This window comes from Nycticebus coucang, chromosome 9, assembly GCF_027406575.1.
Source record: "Nycticebus coucang isolate mNycCou1 chromosome 9, mNycCou1.pri, whole genome shotgun sequence".
Lineage (NCBI taxonomy): Eukaryota > Metazoa > Chordata > Mammalia > Primates > Lorisidae > Nycticebus > Nycticebus coucang.
In genome coordinates this window covers 118,401,142-118,426,149 of record NC_069788.1, presented here as the reverse complement: position 1 = coordinate 118,426,149, position 25,008 = coordinate 118,401,142, and the positions used below count along the sequence as shown (strand labels likewise).

General features: G+C 42.2%; 1 protein-coding gene across 3 annotated transcripts; it reads left to right on the top strand.

The window, feature by feature from the left end:
• The first annotated feature begins 11,842 nt into the window (after positions 1–11,842).
• On the top strand, positions 11,843–24,080 carry RDH12 (retinol dehydrogenase 12). Of its 3 annotated transcripts, none has more exons than XM_053602431.1 (7): positions 11,843–12,021; positions 13,320–13,438; positions 13,926–14,081; positions 14,876–14,944; positions 15,842–16,051; positions 18,633–18,822; positions 23,373–24,080. In XM_053602431.1, exons 1-7 carry the CDS (start codon positions 11,954–11,956, stop codon positions 23,473–23,475), a joined length of 915 nt encoding a protein of 304 aa, XP_053458406.1. In that variant the 5' UTR covers positions 11,843–11,953; the 3' UTR covers positions 23,476–24,080. The 3 variants fall into 3 exon arrangements, with proteins under 3 accessions (XP_053458406.1, XP_053458405.1, XP_053458407.1); XM_053602430.1 differs by having other exon boundaries at positions 14,840–14,944; XM_053602432.1 differs by lacking the exon at positions 14,876–14,944.
• Positions 24,081–25,008: the final 928 nt, after the last annotated feature.

The window sequence follows — 25,008 nt, the reverse complement described above, 5'->3', positions numbered from 1 at the left end:
CCGAGGGCGACAGCTTGAGGCTCTGTCTCAAAAAAAAAAAAGAAAGAAAGAAAAGAAAAATGTCAGAGACTAGAGTTTATACAGATAAAGGACAAGTAAGAAATTATTAGTGTCAGCATAACCAAAAGAACATGGCTGTTTAAAGTTTGCTATTAACTCATTTTGAGCTGCTCAATTGTATCCTCATCTCCACCGTCTCAAACCTTGGGAAGTCTGCTACACACACCACGTGGTAAGTCCCCAGGAAGTCACAGAAATTTTAGAGAGATCATTAGTCCTTTCAGTAAATATAGGAAAGGGGCTGGAAACCAAAAGATAGGGTGACTTTAGTTGACATTTGTTTACATCTTTGTCATTAAAATATAATGATGAAAGATGGTTAAAATAAATGTGGCAGAGTGACCTGCTGAGACATCAAACTTATATTTTATTACTGCTCTGCTAAGAAATCTCCATACTAATTTTTGGGGGTGGGTGTGGGGGAGCTAGAGGTTATATCACAATATGAATGGCTCTGGTGGTGCCCAGGGCTGGAAGTATGTGGGTAGGGCATGATTAACAAGATTTCAAATGTATGAGCTAGAAGCTAATCAGTGGAAAATTCTTTCAGGCATCAGAAGTGTACATGTTAAATGGAACATTTGGTTCTCATCAATGCCTAGTCAAAATGGAAACTATTCATGAACAAATTTGACTATAACCTCAATCTAATTATGAGAAAACAATAGAAAACCCAAGTTTAGATACCACTTATAAAACAACTAATCATCACTCTTCAAATATCTCATTGTGTATAACAATCAAATGCAATGTGGAGTCATGAATTGGATCCTGGACCAGAAATAGGCCATTAGTGAGCAAACTAGTAAAATTAGAATAAGGCTTATACTTTAGTTAATAGTATTATACCAATGTTAGTTTCCTCTACAGCAGCGGTTCTCAACCTGTGGGTTGTGACTCACAGGAACTGTATTAAAGGGTTGCGGTATTAGGAAGGTTGAGAACCAGGGCTCAATAGGGTGATAGTTCTAAGGTTATTTAACATTTTAAATAACATTTAAATGACGTTAAGGGTAGCTAAGTATATAGAAATTTTCTGTACTATTTTTGCAACTTTTCTGTAATATTTCAAAATAAGATTTTTTAAAAAAACAAATTCGATTACCCATGATAGAGAAAAGACTGAATTATCTTTTTGTTCTCTGTACAGAGAATGGTGTTTATAAAATCATTGTCATAGAAGAGGTCAATCAAAAAGTATGCTATCGGGCAGCACCTGTGGCTCAGTGAGCAGGGCACCAGCCCCATATACCGAGGGTGGCGGGTTCAAACCCAGCCCCGGCCAAACTGCAACAAAAAAATAGCCGGGTGTTGTGGCGGGCGCCTGTAGTCCCAGCTACTCGGGAGGCTGAGGCAGGAGAATCGCCTAAGCCCAGGAGTTGGAGGTTGCTGTGAGCTGTGTGACGCCATGGCACTCTACTGAGGGCCATAAAGTGAAACTCTGTCTCTACAAAAAAAAAAAAAAAGTATGCTATCAAAAATATAAGAAAAAAGTTATTGTTAAATATGTCAGCTCGTTTATTAAAATTTAGTATCATTTTATGGATTTGGTGATCTTTGTAGAAATTTTTTTAATTTTACTTTTTTTTTTTTTTTGAGACAGAGTCTTACTGCCCAGGCTAGAGTGCAGTAGCATCATCATAGCTCACTGCAACCTTGAACTCCCAGGCTCAAGCAATACTCCTGCTTCAGCCTCCTGAGTAGCTGGGACTACAGGTGTGTACCACTATGCCTGGCTAATTTTTCTGGTTTTTGTAGAGATGGGATCTCTCTGTGTTGCCCAGGCTGGTCTTAGAATTCTTGGCCTCAAGTGGTCCTTCCACCTCACCCTCCCAAAGTGTTGGGATTACAAACTTGAGCCACTGCACCTGACTGATACCTAATATTTTTTCATAGTTTTATATTCTTTTTTTCTTAAAAAGAGTTCTCTAAGTTGAACAGACTTCAGGTTCCAGAACCGCCAAATCTGTGTCCTGTGTATTTTATTTCATAAGCTGGATTGTGAGTTGGAGTGAGTTTTCTCTGTATGATTCTCTATGTTCTTTGATTTGTCCCAAATAGAAAATAGCAAAACTCCTTTTTTCTTTAAAACTAATTCCATTCCCTTCTGTGTGAAAACAGTAAAATATTTTTAAGTTGTCTAAGAGGCAGTTGTTTTCTCTGTCTGTCCTCATCCTGACGCTGGATGCCTATGACTTTGCTGATCTCCATGGGCACTTGACTTGGTAGAAGCTTTGCACAAGTTTGCCTCTCTTTCCTGGGCACCTCACCACAATGCAGGTCTAAGACCTGGTCTTCTTGGTCCACTTTCATTTTTGAAAACTTCCCCAACATTTAATTGCAAAACAACTAGCTTCTTTTCTACTTTTCATCCCATGTTAGTCCTTGGTGCCTTGTATGTTCTTTTTCTGATTTTCCTCTGTAGGAGTACTCACAGTCCACTTCTACTGGAACCTAAATCTTGCAGTACTTACAAAGCTGCAAATAATTAAATTAGAATATCCTAGAATTTGATAAGCAGAGAAAGATTACTGCAAACTCAGCCATCTTTGCCACTGTTCTTTGCATGTCTGCTTTGTGCAAACCTTGGTTCTCCTTTCTGGGAGAATACAAACACCCAGGCCCTTTTTCCTTTTTCTGGCCTACATGGTGGAGACAAGAATTTGCCTAACTAAGCAAAAGTTGAATCTTCCAGACTGCCTTACAGGAAAGGTAAATATAAAGTATGGAACCAAAAGAACAGGATGATTGATTAGGACAGGCAAAAACTTCAGAGAGGAGATATATTTAAGTTGGACCTGAAAGACAATCAAATGTTTCTTTCTTTTTTTTTTTTTTGAGACAGAGTCTCACTCTGTTGCCCTAGGTAGAGTGCTATGGCTTCACAGCTCACAGAAACTTCAAACTCTTGGGCTTAAGCGATTCTCTTGCTTCAGCCTCCCAAGTAGCTGGGACTACAGGCGCCCGCCACAACGCCCAGCTATTTTGTGGTTGCAGTTCAGCCGGGGCTGGGTTTGAACCCGCCACCCTCAGTATATGGGGCCGGCGCCCTACTCACTGAGCCACAGGCGCCACCCAAAGATTTCTTAAGTTAAAGAAAATTGGGATGATGTCAGAATATTTTTATTAAAAAAGTGAATATGGCAATTTTGTTCAGCTTTTCGTTCTGAAATGTTATACTTCTTGATTTTCCATGACAGAGGGGCCTGTGTGCATGTGTCTGTGTATATGTGCATGCTTCCATTCTATTTTTATTATTTTTTTTAACTTTTTTTTTTGAGAGAGAGTCTCACTTTGTCACCCTTGGTAGAGTGCTCATAGCAACCTCCAACTCTGGGGCTTAAGCAATTCTCTTGCCTCAGCCTCCAGAGTAGATGGGACTATAGGCGCCCACCACAATGCCCAGCTATTTTTAGAGATGAGGTCTCACTCTGACTCGGGCTGGTCTCAAACCTGTGAGCTCAGGCAGTCCACCTGCCTCGGCCTCTCAAGTGCTGGGAGTATAGGCGTGAGCCACCATGCGCAGCCCCATGCTTCAACTTTAATCAGAACATTTCGAACACTCATAATAGTTTAAAGAATTTTACAGCAAACACACATATATCCATTCTCTGTATTCTCTACATTAATATTTTACTATACTTGTTTTTGTCACACGTATAAATACATGTGATGTATATATCACCTATGTGAAATGTCTGTTTTACTTCCCTCTATCCATTCATCTATCCTATTTTATTAATGCACTTCCATGTAAACTGCAGACACCAGTACACTTTCCCCTCTAAAAACTTCAGCAAATACATCACTTATTAACTAGAGTTCAATATTTCTCTATAGTTTTTCTGCTTTTTTTTTTTTCTTTTTTTGAGACAGAGTCTCACTATGTGGCCCTCAGTAGAGTGCTCTGGCATCACAGCTCACAGCAACCTCAAACTCTTGGGCTTAAGGGACTGGGACTGTAGTTGGGACTGTAGGCGCCCACCACAACGCTTGGCCATTTTTTTTTTGTTGTTGTTACAGTTGTCATTGTTGTTTCCTGGGCTGGGTTCAAACCCACCAGCCTGGGTGTATGTGGCCAGCGCCCTATCCACTGAGCTATGGGCGCCATCTAGCTTTTCTCCTTTTAATGTAAAATTTACATATAGTGAAATGCACAAGTCTTAAGTGGACATTTGCTGTTTTGACAAAGGCATATAACCCAAACCCCTATCAAGACATAGAACATTTCTTTTTTTTTTTTGTGGTTTTTGGCCAGGGCTGAGTTTGAACCCACCACCTCTGGCATATGGGACCGGCACCCTACTCCTTGAGCCACAGGCACCACCCGACATAGAACATTTCTATCACCTCAGACAGTCGCTCGTGAGAGGTGTGTTTTTGATGTATATGTGTGCACAGATCCCAGCCATAAGAGACTAATGGAGCACTCAGAGGTAGACAGAATGAAGGTGTGAGTTGGTAAAGGTTTGAAGGGCAAAAGGATTAGTGGATGGCCAGCATCCCAGGCCCTGAGAGGATATTAATAACTTGCTGTGGACAGTAAGCAGGTTAGCTTGGCTGGAGCTGAGTCAAACACACAGGATACTAAGTACAACGTTACTGCACTCTAATCCTTTTTAGCAATGCATATGTCAGGGTTACCCTGTAGCCCCTATGTTCTGGAGGGAAGTGATTCCCAAAGGGGGGCAGTTTTGCCTCACAGTGGACAGTGGCAGTGTGTGGAGACATTCTTGGTTGTCACAGCCGGCAGTAGGGCTACAGGCATTTTGTGGGTCGTGGCAAGGGATGCTGCCAAACATCCTCCAGCTCACAGAATAGCCCCTCCCAAGGAAGAAGTGGCTCAAATGTCGGTAGTGCCTGCCGTAGGTTACAGGGAAGGGTGGCTGACTCATGGAGCAAGATCAACAGAAGCTACCTACCAGCAGCAATTTTTTTCTTTTCTTTGAGAAAGATAATGTGTTTATTTCACCTTTTAAAACCAAGAAAAGGGGTCAGTGCCTGTGGCTCAGTGAGTATACTGAGGGTGGTGGGTTCAAGCCCAGCCACGGCCAAAAACTGCAAAAAAAAAAAAAAAAAAAAAAAAATAGCTGGGCATTGTGGCGGGCGTCTGTAGTCCCAGCTACTTGGGAGGCTGAGGCAAGAGAATCGCCTGAGCCCAAGAGCTGGAGATTGCTGTGAGCTGTGACACCACAGCACTCTACCAAGGGTGACAAAGTGAGACTCTGTCTCTAAAATAAATAAATAAATAAAATAAAACCAAGAAAAGAGAACAGCAAATCATTTGGAGTGGGGATAAAACAAATACAAAAAAACTCCTTCCATTTTGGTGTGCTTTTTTCAGTAGGGAGCTGGGAAGAGTTCCTCATGGCTGGGAATGGAAACAACAATGTGGTGTTTATAAGCCCTTGTAGGGAAGTGGGGTGAGGGCTGAAGTAGGAAAGTAAGACTCAAGACCTTCTACTTGTCTCATCTGGCTTCCAGAATCTGTGATTTGAAAACTAGGGGAGAGGAAAAGCAGGAAAGGAGAAAGAGAGGCTTACAGTTCTTCCTATGCTTTAATTTGTTTTTCTTTTTTCCTTTTATTTCATTCTCTCCTTCCCTATCTCCACTTCCCTACTCCCCCAGCCCCCGCCATGTACTAGCATCAATTGTCCTCATATCAGAACTGCATACATTGGATTCTTGCTTCTCCATTCTTTTGCTGTTTTACTAAGAAGAATGTGTTTCAACACCATCCAGGTTAATACAAAAGATGTATAGTCATCATCCTTTTTAGTAGCTGTATGGTATTTCATGGTATACATATACCACATCTCAGGGTGGTTTGGATTCGCATTTCTCTGATAATTAGGGACGACGAATTCATGTTTGTTAGCCATTTGTTTGTCTTCTGTAGAGAAGGTTTTATTCATGTCTCTTGCCCAGTGATATATGGGATTGTTGGGGGTTTTTTGTTGATTAATTTGTGTTCTCTGTAGATCCTAGTTATCAAGCTTTTGTCTGATTCATAATATGCAAATATATTTTCCCATTCTGATGGTTATCTGTTTGCTTTGGTTGTTGTCTTCTTAGCTGTACAGAAGCTATTTCGTTTAATTAAGTCCCATTTGTTTATTTTTGTTGTTGCAATTGCCACAAAAGTATTCTTCATCAAGTCTTTCCCCAGGCTGACTTCAAGTGTTTTCCCCATACTTTCTTTGAGGATTTTTATGGTTTCATGCCTTAGATTTAGTATCTTGTATCCAATTTTAGTGAGTGGAAAAAGGTGGGGGTCCAGTTTCAGTCTTTTACATGTGATTATCCAGTTTTCCCAACTCCATTTATTGAATAAGGATTCTTTCCCCTAGTGTATGTTCTTGTTTGGTTTATCAAAGATCAAGTGGCTGTAAGATACTAGTTTTCATCTCATAGTTTTCTATTTGGTTCCAAATGTCTATGTCTCTATTTTTGTGCTAATACCATGCTGTTTTGATCACTACAGACTTGTAGTACAGCCTAAAGTCTGGTAGGCTGATGCCCCTGGTCTTGTTTTTATTACTAAGAATTGCCTTAGCTATAAGCGTTTTTTTTTTCTGATTTTATACAAAATGAACCGCTCTAGTTTTTAAGAGGCTCTGTTCTGATAGGGTAGCCAGGACAGGGAGAACCTGGTGGCCACTGCAGCGTGACCACACTTGATGAATTCCAGCCAAAGGTCAAACCAGCGAGCTCTGCTTCACAGCATGTAATCTCCATCGATCCCTGCCCCAGTATCAACCGTGGGAGGATAGCTGATCTGTGAACTTGACCTGTGATTCACCTACAGTGAGGCAAGAAGAGGACCCTTCTCAAAGGTGTTGGAAGTGAGGAATGCTTCATCATCACTGAATTTCAGCTCCATTCCTGTACTTCGTCTTCTGGCGTTCTCATCTCTTCCTGTCTATGACTTATATCTATGTCTGTCTCAGGTGGAAAGTTCCTAAAAAGCAGATATTAGATTGGTCCAGGACCTTTTCTTGTTGCCAGTTACAATGATGAAATGGGCGATGACAATGGCTTTGCTTGCATGGTAAAACATACTTAAGAATGTCTCAATACTGGTTTGAGCAATAGCTTTATTTTGTGAAATTGCAATGGTTAATTTAACAAAAATAAACACATAAACTGTTTCAAAGTGGTATGAGCATTGACCAGAATTAAGGCTGTTGAGGCAGAATTTTTTTTTTTTTTTTTTGAGATGGGCTCTTGCTCTGTTGCCCAGGCTGGAGTACAGCAAGTGGTGTCATTGTAGCTCACAGAAACCTCAAACTCTTGGGCACAAGCCATCCTCCTGACTTAACTTCTCTAGCAGCTGGGACTAGAGAAGCACACTACCATGCCCAGCTAATTTTTTTTTTTTTTTTTGTAGAGATAGGTTCTCTCTAATGTTGCTCAGCCTAAGCAGAAATAACTTAGTATGTGGTAAAAATTTATTAAAAGTTAAATGCAAGGATTGACTCAGGAAGACACACCAAAGTAGTTGGAAGTGTTCCAAAGTCTGTTACAAGTTGGAATACTTTTATAAGACAGTTTAGGAGAAGGAAAGGGACTCTTCTTATTACTGTTGTCCTTTTTCAGCGGAGGGTACAAAACAGAGGTTACAATCATTGGCCAGAGCTGACAACACACAGGCTAAAATGTTCTAATGCTCAAGACAATCAGTAAAACATCATGATTTAGAAACAAGTCAGTGTCCTTTTCAATATCAATAGGGTATGCATTTGTTCAGTATAATCATTATGTCTACGATTAGAGGACACAAGATTTGTAGGAATTCACGATAAGAGTTTTCACTCAGGGACAGTATGTAACTATAATAATACCACCTTCTCCAGGTGTTTAATTTGGAACACAAAGGTGAAGCCTGTGGGTTATAAGGGTTGTTTTTTTTTTTTTTAACTGAAAACTTTAATTTTAAATAGACCATAGATTATGGGTTCATAAGGTACAAAAAGTACATACACTCAGTGAAAAGCCTCCTCCCACTGCTGTCTCTCTAGACGCAATTGTCATTATTCATTTCTTATCTGTTCTGAGATACTCTATGCATACACCAACATGTCCATATATCCCCTCCACTTTTTAAACAAATAGTAGCATATTATAAACATTGTTCTGCTCCCTTTTTTCACCTAGTATGTCTCAGAGATCATTCCATATCAGTATGTTTAAAAAATATTTTTCTTTTTCACAGGCATGTAGTGTCTATAGTGTGACTGTACTGTTGATGGACACTTAGGAAGCTTCCAAACTTTTGCTGTTACAATGCTGCAACAATAACCCTATGCATACAGGGAAGTGAAATGTCTGGGTCAACCGGTACACGTGTGGCTTTATCAGGTGTTACCACACTTGCTTCTACTGAGTTTGTTACCAACTCCCTCACTAGCAGTGTTTCAATATTATTTCTTCACATCTTTGCCAGTGGATCATACAGTCATCAGATCTTTGCCAATCTGATAGGTGAAAAGTGGCTCCCAGTGTCATTTTAATTTGTATCTTTCATGAGTGAGGTTGAAAATCCACTTGCATTTTCCTTTTCTCTAAACTGTTACTTCAGTTGGGTTGTTATTCTTTTTATTATTGATTTGTAAGAGTTTTTTACATACTACATTAATTAGACTTTTGTCTGTGACACATACTGTGACTATTTCCCCCCAGTTTCTCATCCATCTTGCCTCATGTGTGGAGGTTTTTGTCACGAATATTTTCTTTTACCTTCATTTTTTTGTTTTTGATTATCCTGTCTTGCTAGAAAGATTTTACCACACTAAAATTATTTAAAATATTGTTCCATGGTTCTTCTTAATACTTTAATGGCTTCATCTTTCATATTTATGTCTTTGATCTATTAGAATTTGGGGAGGATCAAGTTTACTTTTTCCCAATTGGATACCAAGGTGTTACAATACTTTAATTTTTATTTATTTATTTATTTTTTTTGTAGAGACAGAGTCTCACTTTATGGCCCTCAGTAGAGTGCCATGGCATCACACAGCTCACAGCAACCTCCAACTCCTGGGCTTAAGCGATTCTCTTGCCTCAGCCTCCCAAGTAGCTGGGACTACAGGCGCCTGCCACAACGCCCAGCTATTTTTTTTTTTTTGGCTGGGGCTAGGTTTGAACCTGCCACCTCCGGCATATGGGACTGACGCCCTACTCCTTGAGCCACAGGCGCCGCCCTACGCCCAGCTATTTTTTGGTTGCAGTTCAGCCGGGGCTGGGTTTGAACCCGCCACCCTCGGTATATGGGGCCGGCGCCCTACCAACTGAGCCACAGGCGCCGCCCACAATACTTTATTAAATAAATCATTTTCCCGCCACTATTTTTTTAAAATAGCATTTTAATTATACTTAAATTCCCTTATTTATTTGTGTTTATTTCTTATCTCTCCACTCTTTTCTTTTTCTTTCTTTTTAGAGATGAGGTCTCACTCTGTCACCGAGGCTGGAGTGTAAATACATCATCATGGCTAGCTCACAGGAACCTCAAACTCCTGGGTTCAAGTGATTCTTCTGCCTCAGCCTCTCAAGTAGCTGGGACTACAGGTGCCTGCCATAATGCCTGCCTATTTTTAGAGACAGGGTCAGCTCTTGCTCAGCCTGTTCTATAATTCCTGAGCTCAGGTGATCCATCCACCTCAGCTTCCCAGAGTTCTGGGATTACAGGTGGGAGCCAAGGTGCCTGGCCTAAAGTTTCACGTTTTGGTACAGCTAATCAATAATCTGATAGTGTCTTTGGACTATAAAATTTAACACTTGTTTTTAGGAACCTATTTATATATTGTCATAATTCTGGATGCCTTATATATAGTATTCCTTCTAATATCTACTCTTCTGAGAACTGTGTGCTGTTCTTTAGAACTCTCTGCCTCCCCACAACATCAAAATGAGTTGAGCACCATTTTCATAAATGCAGGAGATCTTGGATTTGAGTTAAGAGAAGTTCCCCTTGTGATTATATGATCATTCCTTGTTCTGATGGTCAAGTCCATGGGCTTTCCAAGGGGCAGAAACTGTGTGTTTCTGGTACTTGGCACGAGAAGCGCCCAGTAAGTGTGTGTTGAGGGGACGAACTGATGAAGAAGGGGGTGAACACCATCTGGCACAGGAGACTCTTTCATGTGTGTATCTTCCTGGGAGCTTCTCGGGCTTTACAGGAACAGAAGTGGGACATGATTCCTGAGGTCCTGTCCTGGCTCCTTGCCTGTCCATTTGTCCAGGAGAGGAATGCTGAGTGAATAAGGGCAGTGAACCCCACCTATCCTTCTCCCATCCTCTCATACACATCCAGAGGCTCTGAGAATTTCTGCCAGCTTTGTGTGTGTGTGTTTCTCCCCATCTTTAATGGTGTTCAGCTGAAACTTCACTCACATTCACACTCTACCTTTTCTATACCAAACCCTTAAGTAAAGAAAGAGGGATAGCAAGGGAGAGAGGAGTCAATACAGCTAACCACAACAGCTGACTGTTGTTGGGTTTAGTATATGCTAGTTTTTATCTCAAATTTTCTACCTATCCAATAATTGAATACTTAAAAAATTTAAGTTAGTATGTATATACCCATATGTATGTGTGTATATATTATATATATTATAGGGTGGACATAAAGTTCATTTGTAATTTAAAGTTACAACTATTTAAAATTGCACATGAACTTTATGTCCAACCCCATGTGTGTGTGTATATATATGTATGTGTGTGTGTGTGTGTGTATATATATATATATATACAGATATATTTATCATGCCCACCCATTGTACAAGTGAGGAAACTGAGTTAACAAAGAGATGTAGTAACTTGCCCAGGGCCATGGAGCATGTAAGTAGATGATCCAGGATTTGAATCGGGAAGTTCCAGCTCTAGAGTCTATACACTTAAATACTATGCCCTTGCCTTGTAATGTGCACATGTGCATTAACTTTGCTAAAGGCTGGGCACAGTGGCTTCAGTACTTTTGGAGGCTGAGGAAGAAGGATCATTTGAGGCCAGAAGCTTGAGACCAGCCTGAGCAACATAGTAAGATCCCATCTCTATAAAAAGTATAGAAATTAGCCAGGCATGGTGGTACATATCTATAGTTTCAGTTACTCCAGAACCTGAGGCAGGAGGATCACTTGAGCCCAGGAGTTTGAGGTTGCAGTGAGCTATGATAATATCACTTGCTCCAGCCTGAGAAATAGCTGTCTTAAAAAAAAAAAAGCTTCATTGAAGTATAACATAAAACTCAGAAAAGTGCACAAATCAAGTGTATAACTCAATGGATTCTCAGAAAGTGAGCGTTCCTGTGTACTAGGACCCAGACCAAAGAACAAAACACTCCCAGCACCCCAGGAGCTCCATTCAGACTCCCTCCCAGTCACTGCCCCTTCCTCATTAAGGGTAACCACTGTCCAGACTTCTCTGTCCATTCTCTGAGGTTTCCCTCATCTTTCTATGTTAATCACACTTGAATTTCAAATTGTTGTTAAAGTTGCTAAAGTTATAAATATTCTACAATATATGTATATTCAATTTTTCAGGGTTAAGGTGTGGTTGTTTGGGAGAATACATTCCCTATCTAAGAGAAGTGATTGAGGGTGGGGAGTTAGGGGACAGTCACTTCAGTTTCCCCACGTTTCCTTTGCCTGTGTAAGTAAGTTCTACCCGTTCCTCTGGCTCCTCCCTGCCAGAACTACATTTCCCAACAGGCTGTGCGGTGACAGCTCTCGGATTTAAATAGGATTCTGGGCGCTGCTAGGAGTCTGGCTATTGCCGAGTACCCGGGAGCTAGTGGAGTGAGAAGCTAGAAGCCAGACCAGTATCGGAACCCAGAGCTGGGGTTGAACCCGTAGCAGCAGCAAAAGCAGCAACAACTTAAGAAGTTGGAAAGATGCTGGTTACCCTGGGACTGCTCACTTCTTTCTTTTCTTTCTTGTATGTGATGGCTCCATCCATCAGGTTTGTCTTAATTTAACAACTCACAACAATAGTTTACCAAGGTCTATATTGGAAGCGTGTCTGAAAGAAGAGAATGAGAAGGAGGCTGAGGGAAAGAAAGTTAGGACAGAAAAAGCAGGCTGGAAGGAGAGTTATACCATGCTGGAAAATGAGAAGGAACCACCTGGGGCTGGGAGAGGTGGGGCTGGGTGGAAGGCTGCATGGAGACTGTGTTACGTAACTGGACAGACAACTCAGGTGAAAGTCCTTACTCTTTTGCGCTATTCTCTTGGGTTTCTCTAAAGATCTTCCTTTTAAGGTGGCCCTGCTGGGTTCTCATGGGTGGTGATTGTCAAGGAATTTATGGTTAAGTACAAGGCCCTTTAGGAAGGAAACAAACTCACTTCCCTTTGAGACTACCCTCAACTAATGTTTTGGGATGGCTCTTTAGTTGTGGGATTTCTGGAAGTGTCAAAGAAATTTGTGTTCTGTGTGGAGAATATAAAAATTGCAGATGATAAAGAAGGTAAAACGGACTTACCAGGGGCAGAGTGTTTTTCTAGGTCCTCCGTAGAGACTTGGGTTTAAATTTTAGTTCTGCCACCTTTAGAGGTGACTTGAACTTCTTTGAGCCTCAGTTTTCTCCACTTTGATATGGAAATAACACTGGAGTGATTGAGAGGATTAAATAAATTAGGAAGTACCCAGCCTACTGTCTGGCAGTCAGATGATGGGCAGAGGCCCCTCTCTGGTCTTGTGTTTTGGAACTTACAAAATCAACTTCTCTCTGCAGAGAGGCCTGAACCAGGGAGATTTTCTTTCTGTGTACTGTTGGCCAGAATGAAATACCTAATATTATTGCAGAAAGCCTCTGAACTGCCCCATGCTCTAAAACAAGAGAGGCAGCCCAAGAGCAACATCTGTGTATGCAGTCCCTAGAATGCTGCATACTGATGACTCTTTGAGTCCACTAATGGTGCATTGTGCATATGTTTTGACTGTGAGTTAGAGGAGGGACATCAAGAGATAAGAGCTGGATATCCTCATTATCTAACTAGGAAGGTCTCCATTGTCTCTGGATCACAGCACTTACTCTGTTTGCCCAGATGATCATTTGTGGCTTCCAGGCAAATGACCTTCCAGCCTGGGCTAATGAGCAAGTGACTACCTTGACCATTGGGAAAGTGATTAAATTAATTCTTCTGGTCTTGTGACTATAACTTAAAAGATCCTCTTTGAGTCTGGATGACGTTATTTTATGTTTCTCAGTGAGGGGTTGGGGAAGATGGTGCTTGATGCTGTGTTTCCCTTGCTGATAGGAAGTTCTTTGCCAGTGGAGTATGTCAGACAAGCGTGCAGATTCCTGGGAAAGTGGTGGTGATCACTGGCGCCAACACAGGCATCGGCAAGGAGACGGCCAGAGAGCTCGCTCGCAGAGGCAAGTGTTTCTGCTCCAGCCTCCATGGGGCCCTGCCCCCTGCACTGAGGGCTCTGCTCCTGGTTTCTTGTCTTTCCTCCTGGGCTTGGAGGCTCTGACTAGGAGCTCAAGGAACCTGGAATTCAAGTCCACCTGTGACACCAACTTACTCTGTGGCCTTCAACAAACCTTGCTTCTTCTCTACTCCCTCCCTATTATATAAAATAAGAAAAACAATGTCTGTGTATAATATATGGTCAAGTCAGTTATTCTAAAAGGAGATACTAAGCAGCATTAAATATCAAAGCGTTAAACCAGGGTTTCCAGCCTGGGGTTAAGGTGACAGCAAGAAGAGTGGCCAGTCCTACTGTGAAAATCCTGAGGTGGCAAAACAGCCATGCCATTCTTCAGGGATGGCTGGGAGAACGCTCTGTCCACCAGTCCTAAGCTCCTTTACTCTGCCTCTTTTTCAGCTGAGTATCTTTGCCCCTCTTTGTCTTGGCCCCAGGAGCCCGAGTGTACATTGCCTGCCGGGATGTACTGAAGGGGGAGTCTGCTGCCAGTGAAATCCGAGCAGATACAAAGAACTCCCAGGTGCTGGTGCGGAAACTAGACCTATCTGACACCAAATCCATCCGAGCCTTTGCTGAGGGCTTTCTGGCAGGTGAGGCCTGGTGGAAACTGGGTATGGGAGTGGCTGCCCCACCTGGGACTGTCAATGGCCCTTACATCAGAGCCACCATTAATCCCACTGGACAGGTTCTGCCTCATGAACTGGAATTGGCCAAGTGGTAGTGGGTGGACAAGCTGGGTGGGGTCCTCATCTCCATTTTGCCTCAGCAGTGGGAATGTTGGAGGTGTCAGCTTCCTGTCTGGGCTTGCACCTCAGCATCAAGGTGTGGCACTGATGCCACTCTCTCCTTTCATCCTGAGAATGTACCTTCTGTGGCCACAGGGACTAGCTGAAGTTATGCTGCTGCCAGAATTCTTCTGGGTCATGGAAAATGACCAGCTTCTACTAAAGACTATCCATGAGGGACATGGACCATGTCTGGCTTGTTTTAACACTGGATTCTCAGTGGCCAGCAGGTTGGGCCTGGCCCAGAGTCGGTATTCAGTACACACTTGCTGAATAAATGAATGAACTGTGTCCTGGAAGATATGAATAAAATTAGAAAACCAGTGACCATGCTTATTGACTATCATGGAGATAGGCCCAAATAGGGGATAACTCCTGACTGTTGAGGCAATACTTTGTCTTACTTTGTCTTACAAGAAAAGAGCAGAACAAGTGACTTCTATTAAACCTTGCCCCGACAAAGACAGCTCACATACAAAGGCCAGGGGCAAATACTCAGGACTGTGACAGGCAGGCGGGGGACTTGTTACTAACCACAGGGCCACCTTGGTTATGCTCTATAGAGGAAAGGCAGCTTCATATTCTGATCAACAATGCAGGAGTGATGATGTATCCATATTCCAAGACAGCTGATGGCTTTGAAACCCATATAGGAGTCAACCACCTAGGTGAGTACCTTTGGGAGTCTGAAAAGTAGGCATATTCCACCTTGTCCTCTGTAGGAAGTGGACCCTATACCAGTCCTGAGAATCTCTAGTGGTCCTCATAGAGTTTAGGATTCTAATAGACTGGATGCATTGGCTTGTTCACTGTTTCTTTCCTGACCATGCTAAAAAAGCGAGATCCTCCTACCTATGTCATCAAAAAACCCCAAATTTCAGGAGATACTAGGGAGAAGAATGTCATTTTTAGATAGGGGAGTGACAGTATAAGCCTGGCTAGGCAGAGCCAGGGCTCAGCGGGTGCAGATCAATATGAGGGCCAAGGGGTAGGCAAAACTTGGGAGTATGAGGTGTAAGACAAGCTTGGGTTCAGAGTTCAAGGTGAAAGCTCTAGAGAGGACAGCATGGAACATGTTCTCTGATCCTAGGCAAATGTTCTTTCCCCTGACAAGTCCATCTTCTCTATGTGAGTGCACCTGGGCCCACATGACCAGAAAGATTTGGAAACTAGGAGGTGGGTGTTGTTCTGACTGGGGCAAAGGAGAGGTACAAATAAATATAGATTAAGTGTTATTACCTTTACCTGTAGCCTAATTCTGGCTCTTGCTTTGAGAAATTCACTAACTCAGACCAACTTACCATTAGCACTGAGTTACTTGAGGCATCCAAATTTGTTTACACTGGAAGATGGGGAGCTAATACTGAAATCCTGTCATCAGCTCTCATTCCCTGAGCCCAGGCTGCCATTCCACTCTTTTTTTTTTTTTTTTTGTAGTTTTTGGCCAGGGCTGGGTTTGAACCTGCCACCTCCAGCATATAGTGCCGGCGTTCTACTCCACTGAGCCACAGGCACCACCCCCTGCCATTCCACTCTTAAATCTCCTCTGCTGGCTTTTCTCACAGGCCACTTCCTTCTTACCCACCTTCTTCTGGAGCAACTGAAGAAGTCTGCTCCTGCACGGGTGGTGAACCTGTCCTCTGTGGTCCACCATGTTGGCAAGATTCACTTCTACGACCTCCATGGAGAAAAGCACTATAGCAGGGGTTTTGCCTATTGCCACAGCAAGCTGGCCAACATACTTTTTACTCGGGAGCTGGCCAAGAAACTCAAAGGTAAGTCTGGAGAAAGTGACAGGATGAAATAGCAAAAAACAGGGTCCTCACATCAGATTAGAGGTTCATAGAAACTTCCGAAGTCAGACTGTCAGACATGCACATTTCAGTAACAGCTTTGTGCACTAAGGAGAATTAAGTTCTAGACAGAACAAAAACAGAGCTCTTGCCACCAGGAAGCTTAAATTTGAATAGGGGTTAAGAACTTCATATAGTTACCTTACCGTTATTTCATATTTTATCTCATATCTGTTGTCTTAGTTGATTTTCTTTTTCTTTTCTTTCTTTCTTTCTTTTCTTTTCTTTTTTTTTGAGACAGAGTCTCACTTTGTCACCCAGGGAGAGTGCAGTGGCATCATAGCTCACAGCAACCTCAAACTCTTGGGCTTGAGCAATCCTGAGTAGCTGGGACTACAGGCACCCACCACAACACCTGACTATTTTTTAGAGATGGGAACTCATTCTTGCTCAGGCTGGTCTCAAACTCCTGAGCTCAAGCAATCCACCCACCTCAGCCTATCTTAGTTGATTTCCACAACAACTCTTTGCAACGGCAGAGCAGGTGTTGTTACTCTTACTTTATAGATCAGAACTGAGGTTCATGGAAATGGCCAGCTCAAGATTATATGGCAAGGGAAGGAATCAGAACTGGAATATAGATGCCGTGCTTTAAGGAACCACTGTGGTTCCTTCTAGGGCCATTTGCCAAGGTCCACATGGTGAACTGAGCTTCATGACTGCCACTTCCTGGAGTCAGGGAGCTAACACTGAATTTCAGACCCCTGGGTACAATTCTCACTTTGCCATCTACTGGCTATGTGTGTGTATTTCCTTTTCACCTCTCCTGACTATCTCCTCAGCTGTAAAATCAGGTAAGGCCAGCTCTTTTTTTTTTTATTTATTAAATCATAGCTGTGTACATTGATATGATCATGGGGCATCATATACTCGATTCATATACTTAACGACTATGCTCCCCTGGAGACCTGGGTGAGCTGCTGGCTCTGGCATCTGCAAATCTAGGGGACTATTTACTATAGTGAATAAGCCGGAGTTTGGGAACAATGATTCTTACTCTCAGAATGCTTAAGGTAGAAGAATAGGGGAATCATAAAAATAAATAATAATTGTAACAATAATTGGTGGTTTTAGGCATGCCGTACACTATACATCTTAACTCACAAGTGCTCACAACCTTCCTATGAGGTGGGTGCTATTATTTTTCCTTACTCTACAAATGAAGAGACAGGTACATGTAGATTAAGAAATTTACCCAAAGCAAGTTTACTAGCTGAGCCAGAATTCCAATCCAGGTAGGCTAGCTCTACAGTCCCTGTCTTTACACTGGGTTCAGACCTTGACCCTGTAGCCTGCTAGGTATGATCTTAGGCTGTTTACTTAACCTTTCTGTGACTTCCTTACTTCAGCTGTAAATGGGCTTTTTTTTTTTTTTTGAGGTCTTGCTCTGCTGTTCAGGCTGGAGTGCAGTGGCTCCCTCTTAGCTCACTGTAACCTCAAACTCCTGGGCTCAACCAATCTTCCTGCCTCAGTCTCCCAATTAGCTAGGACTACAGGCATACCATGCTTGGCTAGTTTAAAAAATTTTTTTTGTGGCTCTGCACCTGTAGTTCCAGTGGCTAAGGTGCCAGCCACACACCTGCCAGAGCTGGCGGGTTTGAATCCAGCCTGGGCCCGCCAAACAACAATGATGATAACTATAACAAAACAACAACAACAAAATTTTTAGGGTGGCACCTGTGGCTCAGTGAGTAGGGCACTGGCCCCATATACTGAGGGTGGCGAGTTCAAACCCGGCTCTGGCCAAACCAGAACAAAAAAATAGCCAGGTGTTATGCTGGACGCCTGTAGTCCCAGTTACTCGGGAGGCTGAGGCAAGAGAATTGCCTAAGCCTAAGAGCTGGAGGTTTCTGTGAGCTGTGATGCACGCTACCAAGGGTGGCAAAGTGAGACTCTGTCTCTAAAAAAAAAAAAAATTTTTTTTTTGTAGGGACAAGGTCTCTTTGTGTTGCCTCAGTTGGTTTTGAATGCCTGGATTTGAGCAATCCTCCTGCCTCAGTCTCCTGGAGTGCTAGGATCACAGGCATGAGCCACTGCACCCAACCTGGGCAACAGGCATCTTATACATTCTATCTCACAAGGCTCTTTAAGAATCAAATGAGACAATACATGTAAAGCATTTAGCACAACCCTTGCACGCAGTAAGTAGTGAAAATAGTGGTGGCACCAGAGGTATCTTGAGAGTACATTAACTTATATAGTACTTTATATATATTGTCATTTTATTAGTAGTACTTAAGCCACAGTATAAAGGTGACATTGAAATAGAAGGATTTTGAACTAGGCACTCTTTTCAGTGCATAAAAAACTGAGAAGGCTAGAGATCTTTCTGGAAGAGATCAATTCATTACTGATTAAAATCTGCCTTGCTAGAGGTGGGACATGCTGAATCTTGGAGTTTCCTGAGTCCCTTCTTTTCATTTGTGCATTTTGCTGCAGGAGATGAGCTGCTTTCCTGGGCTCAGAGTGTGTCTCTGGTCTCACTGTGCCCTCTCTGTTCTAGGCACGGGAGTCACCACCTATGCAGTGCACCCAGGCATTGTCCGCTCCGAGCTGGTCCGGCATTCCTTCCTGCTGTGCCTGCTCTTGCGTCTTTTCTCCCCCTTTGTCAAGACGGTGCGGGAGGGGGCGCAGACCAGCCTCCACTGCGCCCTGGCTGAGGGCCTGGAGCCCCTGAGTGGCAAGTATTTCAGGTGTGTGGAGGCAGAGCGGGTTCTCTCTACCACCTGTGTGTGTGAGGCCCAGGACTTGCTGGGCTTTGCATCCTGAGCAGCTGAGTTTGGGTCTGATGATGTAGTCCAGGTTTGGGTTGGGCCGGCAAACCAAATCCTGTTGCTTTTCCAAAGAAACTTATATTAGAAATTAAAGTATGTTAGGAAGAGTTGCTTTTGTGGTTCTATTTTAGACCTGTATGGTGGGTTCTGTGTAAAGTTTGTGGCTTTCTGAAAGCTGTTAAAGAAGACTATCCTTGTTGGTTATGCCATGGGAAGAATGTTAGTGGGCCCTCTGGATCCTTTTTCTCCTTTAAGCTTTTGGTTGACTTGATTCGTGAATTCTTTAGTACCACTTAGCCAAAGTGCTGGGGGAAGGTCCTGTCATCCCAGTATGGACTCTGTCTCCCAATGCTGCCAAGATTGGGACTATCTGTTGGGAATATAGAAATAGAAATTTCAGTGCTGAATCCTACCACATACTTATTCCCAGGCAACCAGAGCTTGGAAATAAAGGGAAGCCCAGGGTTAAATCTTTTTCCCATTCCATGATTTAATATAGTCCAATCTTCCCACTGTCCAACTTTGTCCGGGCTATTCATTGGTGTATCATTTATTAAAGGGAGCATTGGAAACAATCTCAGTGTCCAATGATAGGGGAATGGATAAATAATAACAGCTAATGTTGCTTGAGCTTTTAGAATGTGCTGGGCACTCTTATGAGAGTTTTATATGTATTAATTTGTATAATCATCACAACTCTAAGAGGCAGATAATATTAATCCCATTTTTCATATGAAACTGAGGCACAGGATAATATGAACCTTACTCAAGGTCATAAATCTCATAGTGGTAGATCTGGGACTTATACCCAGGCCATCTGGCTAGAGAGGCACTGTTCAATCTGGTTGCCACTTAGCCACATATTGCTGTCAAGTACCTGAAATATGGTTACTCCAGCTGGGCATTTTGGTGGGCGCCTATAGTCCCAGCTACTTGGGAGGCTGAGGCAAGAGGATCACTTGAGTGCAAGAGTTTGAGGTTGCTGTGAGCTATGACTCCATGGCACTCTACCAAGGGTGACAAAGTGACCCTACCGAAGGTGACACCGAGGCTGTGTCTCAGAAAAAAAGAAACTTGGCTAGTCCAAATTAAGAAGTGCTGTCAGCATAAAGTACATGCCAGATTTTGAAGATATGCAGGTCGGAGAATCTGAAATCTGAAAATCCAAAGTCTAAAATACTCCAAAGAGTATTTCCTTTAAGTGTCACATCAGTGTTCAAAATGTTTCAGATTTTGGAGCATTTTGGATTTCAGATTTTTGAATCTGGGATGCTCAGCTCATAAGTACAATGCAACTATTCCAAAATACAAAAAACATCCCAAATCTGAAACACTTCTGGTTCCAAACATTTTGGATAAGACACTGAATTTATAGTATGAAAAAGAACTGTAAAGTATTACGTTAACTTTTTATATTGACTACATGATAAAATAATTCAGCTCTATCGGGTTAAATAAAATAAGTATTAACTTATTTGTAATAAGTTACAATTATAACAAATTGTAAATTATATTAATATATTACTAAAATTAATTACACCCATTTTTTTTATCATTCATTCATTTATTCATTTTTTAACATGGTCTGTTATGCACTGTGTAAAACAAAGGTTGGCTGTTGAATAAATTTTTCAAATGACAAATGAATGCTTTTTTTTTTTGAGACAGAGTCTCACTTTGTCACCCTGGATAGAGTGCCATGGCATCATAACTCGTAGCAACCTGAAATCCTTGAGTTCAAGTGATCCTCCTGCCTCAGCCTCCCAAGTAGCTGGGATTATAGGCGTGAGCCACTGCTTGGCCTCACCCATTTGCTTTTACCTTTTTTTTAAATTAATTAATTAATTAATTTATTTATTTATTTATTTTGTGAGACAGAGTTTCACTCTGTTGCCCAGGCTACAGTGCCATGGCATCAGCTTAGTTCAAAGCAACCTCAACTTTTTGTGAAATGATCCTCCTGCCTCTGCCTCTCAATTTGCTGGAACTACAAGTATTCACCACAATACATGGCTAATTTTCTATTTAGAGACAGGGTCTCACTCTTGCTCAGGCTGGTCTTGAACTCTTGAGCTCAAGGGATCTTTCCATCTCAGCCTCCCAGAGTGCTAGGATTACAGGCGTGAGCCATTGCACCTGGACTGCTTTCACTCTTCAAATGTGACTACCAGAACATGTAAAATTACATATGTGGCTTGCATCATATTTTTATGGGACAATTACTACTTTAGAGTCTGAGTGTGTAACATCACTGTCTTTTTTTTTGTAGAGACAGAGTTTCATTTCATCGCCCTGGGTAGAGTGTTGTGGCATCACACAGCTCACAGCAACTTCCAACTCCTGGGCTTAGGCGATTCTCTTGCCTCAGCTTCCTGAGTAGCTGGGACCACAGGCATCCACCACGCCTGGCTATTTTTTGGTTGCAGTTTGGCCGGGGCTGGGTTTGAACCCGGCACCCTCGGTATATGGGGTCGGTGCCCTACCTACTGAGCCACAGGCACCGCCCAATGTCACTGTCTTAAACATCTGATAAAATATTATATTCATTAAATATATTTTCAAATAATATTTAATTAATGTTGGTGATGTAATGGGAGGAAAAAAACCTGCAATATGAACCCATATAATTATGTATCGTAAATACATAGAGAATAGTCCAAAAAGTTACCTAGCCACTGGGTGGTAGTGGTTACTTTTAGGACGTTTGACAGAGAATCAGGCAGAGTGTGAAGGAGGATTTTAACTTTTTATTCTAAGTATTTCTTGATCATTTAAAATATTGTAGAAAGTGATGTAGTTATTTATTACTTGTATAACTTACAAATATTTTTCAGAAGGGAAAGATGTCCTTCCTGAACTAGATACAACAGAATCCCAGTTTTATATAAAATAAAGAGAGAAACGCTACATATCCATTTATACACAAACAAAGCAAGAAAGACTGTGAGGAAAAGCAACTAAACAATAGGCTTTTTTTCTTTTTCCAGTACTGTATTTTCCAAATGTTATACAGGACTTTTATAATTAGAAAGAAATGCCATTTGAAAAAACCACAGTGAGGGCCAGCCACGGTGGCTCATACTTATAATCCTAGCACTTTCGGAGGCTGAAGCGGGTGGATTGCTTGAGCTCAGGAGTTGGAGACCAGCCTGAGCTAGAGCAACACCTGGTTTCTATAAATAGCCAGGCGTTGTGGCTGGTGCCTATAGTCCCAGCTACTTGGGAGGTTGAGGCAAGAGGATCCCTTGAGCCCAAGAGTTTGAGATTGCTGTGAGCTATGATGTCACATCATTCTACCCAGGGTGACAAAGTGAGACTCTTATCTTAAAAATAAAAACAAACAGCTCTACGAGAATTGTGCTCTGCCCTACCTACTCATCCCTTTAGTCCTCAGGCCCCTGCTCACTCCAAAACAAAGCAGGGTGATTCATTGGAATTTGTGAGACACAGGTGGGTCTGTGGATTCAATTGCAGTTTGTGAACTTGGTTAGGACAATAATTTCATCTTAATTCCACTAACCTCCACTTGAAATTTAGCTTTTCCTTTAATTATGAATGTAGGCAATGAACCACAATAGTATGTGCAATACCTGTCACTTTATCACTAGTAAAATTATATTTTCCCATGACATTGCAGTTGCTGCAGGCATTCAGAATGTTGCTTATGTTCATCACTGCTTTAAATCCTCTGGCTATTATACCTGGTGCTAGATCTTATAATACATTAACAGAGAAGTTCATGTATGAGGTCAGAGAATTAAATTCTGGAATTCATCACTAGGAAAAGTGCTGAATTATATTTTATGTCCATTAAATATATTTTCAAATAATATTTAATTAATAGGAAAATGTTGGTGATGTAATGGGAGAATAAAACCCTGCAATATAAACCCATATAGCCTGGGCAAAGTGAAATTCTGTCTCACAAAATAAATAAATAAATTTTAAACAAAGGCAAAACCAAATGGGGTGAGGCCAGGCACAGTGGTTCACACCTGTAATTCTAGCACTCTGGGAGGCTGAAGCAAGTGGATTGCTTGAGCTCAGCCTGAGCAAGAGCTGACCCTGTCTCTAAAATAGCCAGGCATTGTGGCATGAGCCTGTAATCTTAGATTATAGCACTAGGAAAAGTGCTACATACCTCATGGCTGAATATCACTATGGTCACCTTCTAAGTACTCCCCTTGGCCATCTGGTGACCATAGTGACATTCAGTCATGAGGTATGTAGCACTTTTTCTAGGATGAGTTTGTGAACTTAATTGTTGGATTTCATATTACTATATTGCAAATTTGTTTTGTAAGAATTTTTAAACTGCATTTCAGTTTAAAAACAGAAACTATCATTAGTTTCTGTGAATCCGGCATATGATACTTTATATATATTTAGAAACATATTCTGAACAAGATACCATAAATATCTCCTGTCACTTCTCATTCCTGGAACTTATCCTTTTCTCTGCCTTCTAGTGACTGCAAGAGGACCTGGGTGTCTCCAAGGGCCCGAGATAACAAAACAGCTGAGCGCCTGTGGAATGTCAGCTGTGAGCTTCTCGGAATCAAGTGGGAGTAGCTGGTGGAAGATTCAGGGCTTTATCAGGCCCAATCCACCTCATAATGAAAGGGGATCAAGGAGAAGCCCAGCCCTGCAGGGCTGTCCTCCTGGCTGGCTGCTGCTGTGAATCCCACCCACTCTGATCTTCTAGACCCTTATGGAAACGTTTGCACACCCCACTCTCCTGTGAAGGTGGCTCACAGCATGAGATGGTCACACTTACAGAACATTCTTCTCTAATGCTTGGAGAGTCAGTAACCCTCAGGGGTCAGGAGAACGGGGCAGATCCTGGACTGGGCATGGAGGTGGCGGAAGAGCCTGGGAAACTGGGTTGATTTCCTCTCCAGCACAGAAACTCTGGCCTGCATGCTCAACTGCTGTGACAGGAGCATCAACATTACATGTTTCCAGGGCCTGTAGATTCAAACTCTTGATCATCTGTTTTCCTTTTTGAAATACAAGTCACAATCCTGGAGTCTAGACCAACTCGGGAAGGTCTTGGCTAACCTTGGGCAAACTGGATTCCTCCCTCTGAGCATTCTGAAGCCCCTGCGTGAAGCTGGATATTCCCATCTTCAATCATGCAGATGATTCCTTTTTCCAAAGAGTTCCCTTTACTTCAATTTTCAGAGAAAATAAAGTTTGCGGATTCATCATATTGCCTTATCTTTTTCCTCAGGGGAGCAATGAAGAAACGAAGCAAAAAGAAGCCAGTCTACTAGGTTAGTGAGTAGTGTCTCACCTGCCGACCATACCCTTCTTAAAATATCACACCTGGGTGCAAAATAAGATGGTCCAGTTGGCTGTTTTCTCAAGTTGCTTCCAGTACTAACATTTTGTTATCTAAGAAGTAATAGGAGTGGCTTAAATTATAGAGATGCTAAGCTCCCCCCACACACTCTCAGGCCAGAGGTAGGAGTTCATTTAATTTGATACACAGATGCAGGAAAGCCAAGCTCTGTTTATCCCTTTACCTAAACTCATTGCTCCATTCCCTTTGGCCTCCCTGCTGTCCTCTGCTGCGGCCCAGGTGACCTACTTCTTGCCTCAAGTGCTGAAGGTCCTCAAGGAGAGGTGGGAAGATGCCTAATTTTGTAGCTGATTAACTCCAGAAGCCATGCTTATAGGCTCCAGGTCTAAGGCATCTACAGAGCCTCCGGGGACAAAAATGCTCTTTTCTTCAATAGTAAGCAAACTTTTTTTACAAAAAGCAAAATCGTATGGAAATTTTCAAATAAATGTACAGCAAATAGTATCATGAATTCTCATTCAGCATCAACATCATTGATGTTTTGCCAATCTTTTTTTTTTTTTGAGACAGAGTCTCACTTTGTCACTCTCAGTAGAGTGCTATGGAGTCATAGCTTACAGCAACCTCAAACTCTTGGGCCCAAGTGATCCTCTTGCCTCAGTTTCCAAAGTAGCTGGGACTATAGGCGTCCACCAAAACCCCAGGCTATTTTTAGAGATGGAGTCTCACTCTTGCTCTGGCTAGTCTCCAATCCGTGAACCTAGGCAATCCACCCACCTCAGCCTCCTAGAGGGCTGGGA

Excerpts from the sequence above, each read along its gene's own strand:
- RDH12 (XM_053602430.1), top strand. The coding sequence starts at position 11,954 with ATGCTGGTTACCCTGGGACTGCTCACTTCTTTCTTTTCTTTCTTGTAT. Across the intron at positions 16,052-18,632 it reads GCTGGCCAAGAAACTCAAAG|GCACGGGAGTCACCACCTAT; the intron begins GTAAGTCTGGAG and ends TCTCTGTTCTAG. Across the intron at positions 18,823-23,372 it reads CTGAGTGGCAAGTATTTCAG|TGACTGCAAGAGGACCTGGG; the intron begins GTGTGTGGAGGC and ends TCTGCCTTCTAG.